The 12,586-nt window shown below is 37.2% G+C and overlaps 1 protein-coding gene and 1 pseudogene across 4 annotated transcripts; one reads left to right on the forward strand and one right to left on the reverse strand.

Annotated features, from left to right (window-relative positions):
* Positions 1 to 3,279: 3,279 nt before the first annotated feature.
* Positions 3,280 to 10,341, forward strand: LOC133314291 (pentatricopeptide repeat-containing protein At5g27460). 4 transcript variants are annotated; one of them, XM_061515743.1, is made up of 6 exons: positions 3,280 to 3,391; positions 3,493 to 3,748; positions 7,314 to 8,551; positions 8,687 to 8,738; positions 9,263 to 9,316; positions 10,266 to 10,341. In XM_061515743.1, the coding sequence occupies exons 1-4, from the start codon at positions 3,357 to 3,359 to the stop codon at positions 8,712 to 8,714; spliced, it is 1,557 nt and encodes a 518-aa protein (XP_061371727.1). In that variant the 5' UTR covers positions 3,280 to 3,356; the 3' UTR covers positions 8,715 to 8,738; positions 9,263 to 9,316; positions 10,266 to 10,341. The 4 variants fall into 4 exon arrangements, with proteins under 4 accessions (XP_061371727.1, XP_061371725.1, XP_061371724.1 ...); XM_061515741.1 differs by having other exon boundaries at positions 3,323 to 3,391; positions 3,487 to 3,748; XM_061515740.1 differs by lacking the exons at positions 3,280 to 3,391; positions 3,493 to 3,748; positions 8,687 to 8,738; positions 9,263 to 9,316; positions 10,266 to 10,341 and adding exons at positions 4,267 to 5,126; positions 5,229 to 6,038; positions 6,130 to 6,248 and having other exon boundaries at positions 7,314 to 7,437.
* Positions 10,329 to 11,332, reverse strand: LOC133314292 (glutathione transferase GST 23-like; annotated as a pseudogene).
* Positions 11,333 to 12,586: the final 1,254 nt, after the last annotated feature.

Consider the following 12,586-nt stretch of genomic DNA (forward strand, 5'->3'; position numbering starts at 1 on the left):
CCAATAATCCTCATGAATAAAGGATGAAACAACTTATCTTATCCTGTTGAGAAATATAGTCCCACATTAGTTGTATGAGCAACTAATGTGAGGTTTATAAGATTTTGGGCACTCCCATCCTTTGAGCTAGTTTTTGGGGTGGTGACCTCAAAGTTTTTAACATGGTATCAGAGCATTGAAATCTCACCGCCTCCCACTTTCTTTGTAGTGGAATTTCCACATGTAGGTGGGCTTGTATGTTGTCCACTCTTCAAGCCCAGTAGGCTCTCGTGTGAGGGGGCATGCCTCCCACTTTCTTTGTAGTAGAATTTCCACATGTAGGTGGGCTTGTATGTTGTCCACCCTTCAAGTCCAGTAGGCTCTCGTGTGAGGGGGCGTGTTGAGAAATATAATCCCACATGATTGTGTGGGCAATTAATGTGAGGTTTATAAGGCCTTGAGCACCCTCACCATTTGAATTAGCTTTTGGGGTGGTGACCTCAAGTTTGTTAACACTCTAACAATCACAATTCTATAAGGACTCTAACTCTTTCTATAAATAAAGGGTCAAGTCTATCTCAAGTACACATTCTGAATTTCCTACTCTCTAATCTATCAGTGTGCATACTCTTCACACTTTTGCTATATGCCTATTATTAGTGCGCAGTGATTGACATATTGACTATATGCCCGTATAATATATCTTTTATGGGAATAACATTTGTCATTTTAAAGGATATAAGCTTATATCATTTTAGATCCTAACCATTGATTTCCGTCCATCAACGGTTATAATTTATTGGATCAAAATTATTAATTAATTAATAATAAATTTGACCCATTAAGTTTGACCCAATAGATTATAACCGTTGATGGACGGAAATTAATGGTTAGGATCTAAAATGATACAAGCTTCTATCCTTTAAAAAGATAGATGTTTCTTCCATCTTTTATAGATATTTCTGAGTGTATACATCTATCACCTACGTGTAAATATTCACAGTGTACTCGGACTGAACAAAAAACATTTGGTATTTTTCTCTCTAAATGGTGTTACTAAGAGAATAGTTTCTCTTAAACTTGTGAGATACTAACAATGATGGAGAAAGCCCATGTTTATAGGCTGAAGTTTCCGCCAAAAAATATGCGGTTCCTTGTGTTGCAGTTTGTGCACTCAATACTGCACATTTTGATTTTGGCCACCGTTCATTTGCAATTTTTTTTAGTACAACGTCCATTTGCAATTTGAATGGAGATAAAATGCATCGTCCACCAAATGTGACAGTACTGTCGCATCATCAGCATCACTAATTATCATGAATTGGGAAATTGGTGGGGTTCACCACATTTTTTTTAATAATAGCTGTTTAGACGAAGACGCGCAACTTTCCCATGTACGCCATTGTTAATATTATCTCCCATACACTGGGGAGCAGCTCTTGTTAATTGCACTTCTTCTGGTCATGGTTTCACTGAGTTTATGATGTTGTAATTTTGTGGCATATGATTTGAAGCTTGACAAATAAAAGTGGAGTTCCCTCTTTGATTGGAATTCCATGATAAGTCAGTAGGTGGATTGTCACGAAATACATATTTTCAACCGTGTTTCGTTGGCTTTTCTCATCCATTGATAGATATAGTTGGAAGGCAAAAAAGCTAGCATAATTCAGCGGATAGCCTTGATGTCTATAGTCCATATTCACCCATTCCTGAATAGATCTTGGATGCCTTACATCTACCTGTTAATGGACCCAATTTGATAATCCATTCCTCCTAACTACCTAACAATCAAAGAGCTCAAAAGACACGAGTAATTGAACATCTAGTTTACATTTGTGGCAAGCTGTTTCCTAGTCACCAATTTTGCTTGTTCTCTAACCTCAATGTCAGCAAACAATTTTTTTTAATAATATTAATTAAAAAAAAACATTCAATTCAATTCAATCCAATCAAGATGCAATGTGTTATGTGCATATTTGCAACCTTGATTAATAACAAATGATATTTTAAAAACTAGAGACCATAAGTGGCGGAGCTGGGAAATAATTTTAGCCCGTGCCAAGGCTATACCATTTTTTAAATCTCAGTCAGTGTCAAGGTTATACTATTTTTAAAAAATCATTCCATGCCAAAACTGTACCATAATATTTAAAGAAAATTTGTATCAGTGGACACCATCCAATTGAAGAAAACCATAATCATTGCCGCCATACACTATTCAGTTTAGTTTGGTTATGGATGGTTCATTGACCTATATAATATTGTGAACTAAGGTGGCGTTTGGTAGCCGGATTATTTAGCCTTCTCCGAGAAACCAAGCTTGGAGAAATACGATATCCATGTTTGGTTGACAAAAATGGTAACAAATCCATAGTTCAGTTTAATCCCGGCAATAGTGAAGTATGTGTAAGTAATCGTACGGATCGTTTGCAAAAAATGCCATTGATTACATGGATCCTTTTGTTGCTCGGGGAAATGGAACAATAGGCGCGAAAAAATTGACGAATCTAACCTTCATTTTCGTACATCAGTTTGCAAACACTGCGATGTGATTCATGTTCTGGCTCTCAACTTCTTCACTTGTTTTAACAGTTCTTGGTCTCTTCCTCTTGTTCTTGTTTTCCTGCACTGTAGAATTCTTCTGGAGGTCTTCATGGCCAAGAAAACGAAGCTGCTGCACTGAGTTGTTGTCATCAGAAACTCGAGTTTCTTCTTCTTCTCTGATTATTCCATCTTCTAATTCTGTTGTTACTCGTACTTTTGACTTATCACAGATGTCGACCACCTTCTTTGAATGGTCTTCTTTCTCACAACAAACCAGATGCGTTCGTCTTTTTTTTCCAGATGTTAAAAATTTAATATTTCAAACATTATGTACGGCTGATGTTATTTTAGTAAAATAACCTAATATTCCCACAAATATATCACAACCAACCAAACATACACTCAGTAAATTTATTCATAATTTCCCAAGGAAAATTTGATTTTACCAAACAGTTTTTTAGTACAAAAATATTTTTCACTATATTCCAATAATAATTGTTTTATGAATTAAAAAAAATTTCTCCGATACCATACGCGTCCTAATTGTAACTAAAAATAACCGGATCGTAATGATTCAGTTAATTCTGGTTTAAATTGGTTTATTTCATAAGTTTGGTTAATTCACGTACGGTGGACGTGCGTCTCTTGCTTGTATCGGGGTTTAGGGGTTTTAGACCTTTAGCACTGGGTTTAACGGTGTCGTTTCTTGACTACCAGCACGTGTACTTTTGCTATTTGCAATTAGTGGCAAATTGATGTCCCATCCAGTGTCAACGAAAATCAGCACCGTCCGTCAGCTGTGAAGGCTTTGATCGGCGACGCCGTAGCTTTGGATGGCGAACCGCTCCCTCTCCGCCGGAATCAGACGGTACGCCGCTCTGAACCTTTCTCTAATTGTTCCCCAATCCCTTCTCTCTCCCGGTTTCTGACGATGACGCTAAGCTTGCTTGGAAAACTTTGAAGCATCAGTTTTGTGTTCGGCGCACGAAGTCTATGGAGCCCCGTAGCTTCTCGCGCTTCTAATTCTACGTTAGATGTGACGGAGGAGCCATTCGCGCGCAAACACATCATGAAGAACCGAATTTCGGGACTCAGGACCCCCAAACGGAGCCCATTGCCAGCGCTTCAAAATTGGGTGGACCAAGGCAACAAGCTTTCACACTCCGAGCTCAGACGCATCTCCAGAACCCTCGTTAAATCGAAGCGCTACCAGCACGCACTTGAGGTTCGATTTTCTTGTGCTTTTTACTATTCTTGCAAATTGTGCTTCAAAGCTCAAAAAATAGTTAATCGCGGCCAATAGCGCCGCTACGCTTGATTTTTCTGTCGCGTGCATCTCGCCCTCTATCGCGGCCATCGCGTCCGTAGCGGCCGCTACGCTGCACTGGGGTAAAAGCCCAATTTTGCCCCCCTATTTTCTGAGTTTTCCCGCTCTTTCTCAGGAGATTTTCGTGATTTCCTTTATATTGTATCAGAAGCATTTTAGGGTTTGAAAACCTTCCCCATTATAAATATCAGAAGCATTTTAGGTTTTGAAAACCTTCTCCCTTACAAGAAAACCCACTGCACCGTCCCTGTTTTTACTGACGGCAGTCAACTTGTATGTTCGGCCAAACCCTGTGATTTTCCTTTGCTCTTAGCACCTCTGTCTTTGCACACTCCCTTCTCTGTTCATATTTCCCACGCCTCTGCTCAAGATTCTCTTATGCAGTGTTTCCAGCCTCATAGGGGACAATAGGAAAAGTTTGACGTGGTTTGTGTAGCAAAGTCACTATTCGGTGGGAATACTAGAGCAATACGATAACAGATGGGTACAATAGGGGATCTAAATGCTTGCGAGGAATGTCTGCCTGAAATTAAGAAGTTGCTTAAGGAATTTGCTGAGAAGAAAAGAGCTGACGCTGCTGCTTACACTGCTGAGTTGAAGCAAGACGATGACGTTGAAGAAGGGATGCAAGAAATCCCTATTATTCAAAGTAGGAAAAGGACTGCAACATCATCAAGTGATACTCCTACAACTGTCTCCAAGGCCAAGAAAGGCAAAAGCCTAGAAGGCCCGATGGATTTACTTACTTCTAGAAGTCCAGAAGAAACTCTTAAATTAGGAAAGACCAAGAGGCAGACAAGTATAAATGATGCTTGCCTTAAAGAAGCAAGGGCTAGAACGATTCAGTATATAGCTCAATTTTTATATACAAATGGAATACCTTTAAATGTTGTGTGTTCGAGAAGCTTCAAGTTGATGGTTGAAGCTATTGGAAATTATGGTCCACACCTAAAGGTTCCAAGCTTATACGAGACGAACGGTCCACTCCTAGAGAAGGAAATGAAGCAAACAAAGGAAATGTTGAGGGGTCATAAGGAAGAATGGTCGAAATTTGGATGTTCAATTATCTTAGATGCAGATAAGAAGGATGGGACCTTGATCAATTTGATGGTGAACTGTCCATCTGGGACTATGTATGTGAAAAGTGTTGATGCTTTTGCATATATGAAGACTGAGAATAAGCTATTTCAGTTGTTGGATGCTTTTGTGGAGGAGATCGGGGAAGGGAATGTTGTTCAAGTGATAACTGATAATGGCAGCAACTATGCCGTGGCTGGTAAGAATTAAAATTAATTTAGTTTCACAATTTAAGTGTTAAAAAGTTTGTTACTTGCTTTAATATTGATCATTCATTTAAGTTCATTTAATCTGGTCTTAGGTAAATTATTACAAGTCAAAAGAATGAATCTTTATTGGACTCCATGTGCTGCACATTGTGTGGACTTGATGTTAGAAGATATTGAAAAGATCCCTCGAGTTAAAAAGGCAGTACAAAGAGGCATCGCTCTTGTAGGCTTTATTCATAACCATTCATTGGCATTAAACATGATGAGGAAGTTCACAAACAAGATGAAATTGGTTAGACATGGAGTCACAAGGTTTGCTACAACGTTTCTTACTTTTCAAAGGTTGCACAAACAAAAAAACAACCTTAGAAAGATGTTTACTTCAGATGAATGGTTGAAATCTATGAGATCTAAAGATGCTAAGGGGAAAATGGCAACTAACATTGTACTCATGCCTACGTTTTGGAATGATGTAGTTTATTCTCTTAAAGCTATAGGGCCTCTTGTGCATGTTCTTAGGGTTGTTTATAATGAAAAAAATCCTGCAATGGGTTATATGTATCAAGTAATGCATAGGGCTAAGGAAACTATTCAAAGATCCTTCAATGGAAAGGAAGACAAATACAAGGACATTTTTGCTATCATTGACAAAAGATGGGAGTGCCAACTTCATCATCCTTTGCATGCAGCATGCTATTTTCTAAACCCAGAGTTCTTCTATTGCAATCGACAAATTCAATATGATTCAAAAGTGATGACTGGACTTCATCAGTGCATTGAGAGGCTGATACCAACTAACGAAGGGGTGGATAGCATTACAAATGAATTGTCATTATACATGAGAGTTGGAGGCATCTTTGGTTTTAAAGCGGCAATAAGACAAAGGGCCACTTTGTCTCCTGGTAAGTAAAAGTGCATTTCTTGATAAATTTAATTATATGAGTAGATGACAATTCATGTAAATAGTAATGCTAATTAGTTATTGCATTACAGCCGAGTGGTGGAGGATGTATGGATCATCTACTCCAAATTTGCAAGCATTTGCTATTAAAGTGTTGAGCTTGACATGTTGTGTACACGGATGTGAGCGTAATTGGAGTATTTTTTAGAATGTAAGTAGATGTTAATTATTTTACTTTTTAGAGTTTCATGTAGTGATTGTGAAACTAATTCTTTTTTGTAATTTATACAATAGATTCATTTTAAGAAGAGAAGCAAGCTTGAGAAACAAAAGTTGGAAGACTTGGTTTTTATTAAGTATAACCATGCTCTTAAAGAACGTTTTGAAAACTGTGGTATGATTGATCCCATTCTTCTAAACAACATTGATGATAGTAATGAGGGGCTGATGGAAGAAATGGGCGGAGATGGAGAAAGTAATAAAGAGGATTTTGATTTTTATGATGATACTTCGACCTCGGGAGTTGCTGCTAATGTAGTCGAGGCAGGTGAGCCTACACCATTCACTAGGCAGCGAGCAAGATTAAAGAAGATAGCAACTTCAAGCTCTAGTACAAGGGATATTATTGGAGATGAAGAAGTGGCAAGTAATGTAGAAAGTGAAGAGGAAGAGATCTACAAGTATAGTGATAGTGAAGGCAATACTGATGAAGAGAACTTGGAAGATCTTGTAGATGATGATTTCGATTGAGGAATAAGGAGAATTGTTGCTTCTTTTTTTATGTGTTGAATGTTTAGCTTCTGCCTTAAAGGCTTTAACCTATTTAGGATTTGGTGCTGTACTTTTTATTTCGTTATGTTTTTTATTTTTATTGACTTATTGTTTTTAGTTATGCCTTAGATCAATGATGATTGAGCCTTAAATTTATGGGTTTTGATTATTAAATATGAATATGTCTTGAATTTTGAGTACCTTCAGAGTTTTGAGAATTCATGTGTGCAGTATAAGTTATTGGCATTGTATTGTCTATCCTTGGTATAGCGGCGGCTTCGTGATGAGTTGTACCACCATAGTGTCTTTGGGGCCAGTTGCTTATGCTACTTTCCGGGAGTAACTACTTACAGCTTCATATAACGTACTGTTGCTGGTTATGGGTTCTTTCAATCTCTGTTGAGCATTTCATAATTTTCATTGCAATGCAGTTTATGGATTTTATGAGGCAGAATCTATTTCATTCATTAAGAAATTTCAATTGGTTAATTATTCTTTTGCACAGGTATTGAAATGGATGGAAAACCAGAAGAATTTCTGTATAATCCCAGCTGATCATGCTATGAAAATGGAATTAATAATTAAAAATTATAGTCTAACGGAAGCTAAAGAATATTTTATGACTATACCTGACTCAGCAGCAAAGAAAGCTGCCTGTCTCCCCCTTCTGCGTAGCTATGTAAGAGATAGGGACTCTAGTAAAGCTGAGACTTTCATGGTGGAGCTCTATGAACTGGGACTAGTTGTGAGCCCTCACCCTTATAATGAGATGATGAAACTATATCTGGCCACGTGCGAGTATAGGAAGGTACCCCTTGTTATCCAGCAAATGAAGCGCAATAAAGTACCCTGCAATGTTCTGTCCTACAACCTCTGGATGAATGCTTGTGGGGAGGGAGAAGGATACGGGGTTGCAGCAGTAGAAACAGTTTTCAGAGTAATGCAAAATGACGAGAATGTTGAAGTGGGATGGAGCAGTCTTGCTACTTTAGCCAATATTTATATGAAAGTGGGACAATCTGGCAAAGCCATTCAGGTTCTCGAAAATGCTGAAAAGAAACTATCTACCTGTAACCGTCTTGGTTACTTCTTCCTCATAACACTATATACCTCTTTGAAGGAAAAGGAGGGAGTCTTGCGGTTATGGGAAGCTAGTAAGGCGGTTGGTGGAAGAATCAGCTGTGCCAACTACATTTGCATGCTAACATGCTTGGTGAAGCTTGGTGAAATTGTACAAGCCAAGAGAATCTTCATAGAATGGGAGTCTAATTGTCAGAAGTACGATATCAGAGTCTCTAATGTTCTTTTGGGTGCATATGTGCGGAATGGATTAATGGAAGAAGCCGAATCATTACATCTCCACACATTGGAGAATGGTGGTTGTCCAAACTACAAGACGTGGGAGATTCTCATCGAAGGATTTGTCAAGTGGCAACAAATGGACAAGGCTATTATTGCCATGAAGAGAGCTTTGGCTATGTTGAAAGACTGTCATTGGAGGCCGCCACATGGACTTGTATTAGCCATTGCAGAGTATTTGGAGAAACATGGGAATTTTGACTATGCAAACGAGTATATTACTGATATCCATAATTTTGGCCTTGCAAGTTTATCATTGTATAAAATATTGCTTAGAATGCACCTTTCTGCTAACAAACCACCTTTCAATATCCTTAAAATGATGGATGAAGATAAAGTTCAGATGGATAGTGAGACCCTTTCCATTCTTGAAGCCTTCACTCGGTAGGTAACATCAAATCCATTAAGTTTTTCTGATTGCTTCTTGCAAGATTTGCAGGTTCCCCCCCCCCCCCCCCCCCCCCCCCCTCTTCTCTCCTCTCTTTCTGAGAATAATTCATGCTTTATGGACATGTTCAGGCTGAGGTGTTCGGAGTTGAAGCAGTAACCGGAAGTCAATTTCATTCATTTGGTAATTCATTGTCTTTAATAGACGTTAAATTTTTTCATACCTAGATCATTATTTAATAGAACTAAGAAAAACCCACAGGCAACATTGTCATATAAAACTTGGAAGGAGGACTTCATGTACCTTCTTCGTAAATATTAGCTTCTTACTAGATGCTGCAATATCTATATTCTTATAATTTTAGAAGTTCCGTAGCAGTTAGGAAGGAAGTATATCATGCTCTTTTGTATTTGTACTGACATTCAAACTCAGAGATATGGTTTGCTATAAATCAGTAATTTCAGTATGGTTAACACAAGTCTTGGTGATTTTAGTTTGATTAGAGAAAAATGTCTTCTTTGTCTTTGTTGATGTATTATTCATAATTGGCCGATAACTTGCAGAGAAAAAAAGATAGCTTCCTCCATTCCTGAAGACTTTTTTATCAGCAAATTTTCCCGTTTTCATCTTTTCAATGATTAAAGCTAGAAATTTCAAAATGAGAAAGTATAAATTAATAAATTTAAAGCCTTTTGGTTTGTTTGCAGAATCTGAGAAAGAGGATGGCTACCAACCAATTAAGGGAGGGAAATCTGCAGTTGGTAAGAAATTTCCTTCCTCATCCCCATTACCTTTTGTGCTTACTCTTCTTTTTTTCCTCACTCATTTTGGTATTTTATCTGTAAACACGGGACTACAACCCTGTTAACTGGGCCAAAGGACTGCACTCTTATATTATCAATTGGTTGAAAGAAATGAATATTCAATTGATTTACTATTTCTTTTGCCCTATGTTTGGTTCTGGCTGTGGCTCGAGATGATGTAAATAGAGGAATATAGCTCATGAGCTTTGTGTTTATATATACACGAAATGTCATTCAAGTTGACAGTTGGAGTTCTTACAGTTATGCATTGCATCAACAGGGAAGGATCATTTCATTCGCTTTTCTTACTAGGCTTATGGAATTTCTATCTTTCACTGTGCTTTGCCATGTAGGAACTTTAACTCATTCTCCATGAAGCAATTTTAGAATGTGAGATCGTCATCGTAGATTTGCTCTACTTTGTCAAGAGAGTAGAGGAAAAATTTACATTGTATTCCAGTTATTAATTCAAAATAATTTTGATTTTTGAATGCTATGCTGACACTGTTTGTCTTATATTTCGAAATGTTAGATTTCCCTTTTTATCATTATGTGTAGTTTTGGCTTATCATTTACGAACAAAATTGTTTTACTTGGTGTCTAACAGGTTTGATTTGGTTTTTCATATTGACTGAAAGGTTAAATTTCTATTACATGTCCACAATATTAATCGTGGTATGGCCCAGCAAACAAGACAAACAATTGCAACGCCCATTGTTTTATTTTACCTTTCCCAGATTGCGCAAGTATCATAAAGAAACAAAGCCAATCATGCTGTGATGTTGATATTTTGCTTTTACTATTCTCTTTATAATATTTTCTTAGTTCTCTGCCTTTCCTAAGTTGGTCCCTTTTCTCCTCTTCCTTATCCACTGAGATTCTTTGTTCATGCATTTATGATTTGCAGCTCAGCATTTAGTGTTCAACACGAGGTACATAGCTAAATGGAATACATCCAAAGGTTGTTGAAGGTAACAGAGAACCGAAAAGATAGATAAAGCCTACCAAAGAGAGCTTATACTAAGTTGAGAAATCGTGATTGGAGGACACCAAGGAAACTTTTTAGATGGCCACTGCAGAGCATTTCGGGAAGCATTTTGAAGTGCGAACGGCATAGCAGTATATTAGTACTGAGAATTTTCAATTTTTGTCTTTCAAGTTTATCATTGTACAAAATATTGCTTAGGAAGCACCTTTCTAATGATAACCTGGCTTCTCTCATCTTCAAAATGGTGGAAGAATGATTACACCCTTGCTACTCTTGAGGCATTTAATTTGTCTCGTTTTGATGGAGTAATTCTTATTTGTTTCCTGCAGGACATGTTTTATCTGGGAACAATTCAATTGATGCATCTTGTATGTATGTGTTTAGGTTTAAAGCAAAGGAGACCCTTTCCCTCAAGTCCACTTTCAAGGGTCTGTAGATTCTCTCTAGCTTCTTGTGCTGCCTTGCTTTGTTCCTCTCCTCCCTTGGAAAAGGTGACCATAACAGATGGTACACACTGAAAATAAAAAAGGGTTGGTTTCTGTATGAGAGTTTGAATATTGAAGATCAGTTGAAAACTTTAGTAGCTTTAGTGTTAAAAAAAAGAAAAGAAAAGGATATGATAATATGCTGTATACTAATTAATTACTACTTGCAGCCTCTTCAGATGCCACATATTTCATACCTTTTCATCAACAAATCACTTGGCTTTTTCATAGGGATCATGTGGAAGAAGAGGATTCTGCTTCCAGGTCTCATCAATATACTCAAGAATCACTAGTGATTCTGCCAGGGGCTTACCGTCATGCACAACAACCGGTACCTTTTTGTAGACAGGGTTATACTGCAGAAGCATGGCACTTTTGTTGCTTAGATCTTCTTCCACATATTGGTACTGAATCCCTTTTAGTTCAAGAGCCCACTTGACCCTGAGAACAAATGGACTACCCCAGAACCCTATTAACATTAGTGAATCTCCCGCCATCTTTGTTTTTTAACTTGCGTCCTATTCCTGGTTCACAAAATACAAATGGCTCCCGCATATCTATTTACATATTGCGTCTGAATTCAAAGTTCCTCATCGTATGACAAAACACACTATTTATAACCCACTTGTAATGAACAAGTTTGATCTGTGTTTGGTCAAGCCTGGACCGGCTTATTATGAGTCTCGGCCCTCCGATTTTCATGCAAAATTGCAAACCTGCCAAGTTGATCCGGTTTCTACCGGTTTAGATGAATGCAAATTTGATGTATTACCTGGACCGGTCACTCAACAGGACTTAAATACGATAAATAAAAAAAAGATATTAATATTTATTATATTATAAGAGATAAAATTATCTCCTATAGACACATAAAAGTGTGTGAAACCTATATTTCCTTTTTCTTTCTCTTATCTTTACATGATCCCATATAGGGTTGTGCATGGGTCAGGACGGGTCAGGTTTTTGTGCTGACTCGACCCAACTTGGTTTTTATAGGTTAGGAATTTTGACCCGACCCGCATTAATTTGATCTAAGTCAGGTCTGACTTGGTTTGGATTTTTTCGAACTAGTTCAGAATCGGGTCGATCTGACCTGACTTGGTTTCTGAAGTGAGTCTGACTTGGTTTCTGAAGTGGATCAAAACCGACCTGACTCGATTTTTTGACTTGGGTTCATCACAAAATTTCTACGTTGCAATGATGAAAATTTTGTCACACAATTATTTTTCGTCAGAATACATTTTGTCGAAAAACGACGAAATTTTTTCTCTTATGAAAATTTTTACAAAAATAAATTTTTTATTGAAATTTAGTTTCCGTCAAAAGTTTTGACGAAAATGATTTCATCCATCAAATGTTTTAAACGAAAAGAGAATTTCGTAAAAAAAATTGTCGGAATGTTTTTCATCCAAAATTTCGATAGGAATGTGTTCAGACGAAAATTTCGACGGAAATTAATTTGAGGGAAATGTTTCATTCGAAACTTTTGACGAAATTTAGATTATCTAAAGAATTTTGATAGAATATTTTTTCCGTCAAAATTTTTTATCGAAATATTTTTTGTGTAGAATTTTTACGATTTTTTTTTTACAGAAATGTGTTTCGTTGAAAATTTTGATGGAAATGTTTTTTATCAAAAAACTTGACAAAAATATTTAGTTGAAAACTTTCGATGGAAATGTGTTTCGCTAAAAATTTCGACGAAATTTTCTTTTTGTTAAAAAGTTTAACGAAAATGTTTTCGTCGAAAACTTT

The sequence above is a fragment of the Gastrolobium bilobum genome, unplaced genomic scaffold (assembly GCF_033153095.1).
Source record: "Gastrolobium bilobum isolate Gb01-03AN ecotype WA unplaced genomic scaffold, APGP_CSIRO_Gbil_v1 utg12160, whole genome shotgun sequence".
Classification (NCBI taxonomy): Eukaryota; Viridiplantae; Streptophyta; class Magnoliopsida; order Fabales; family Fabaceae; genus Gastrolobium; species Gastrolobium bilobum.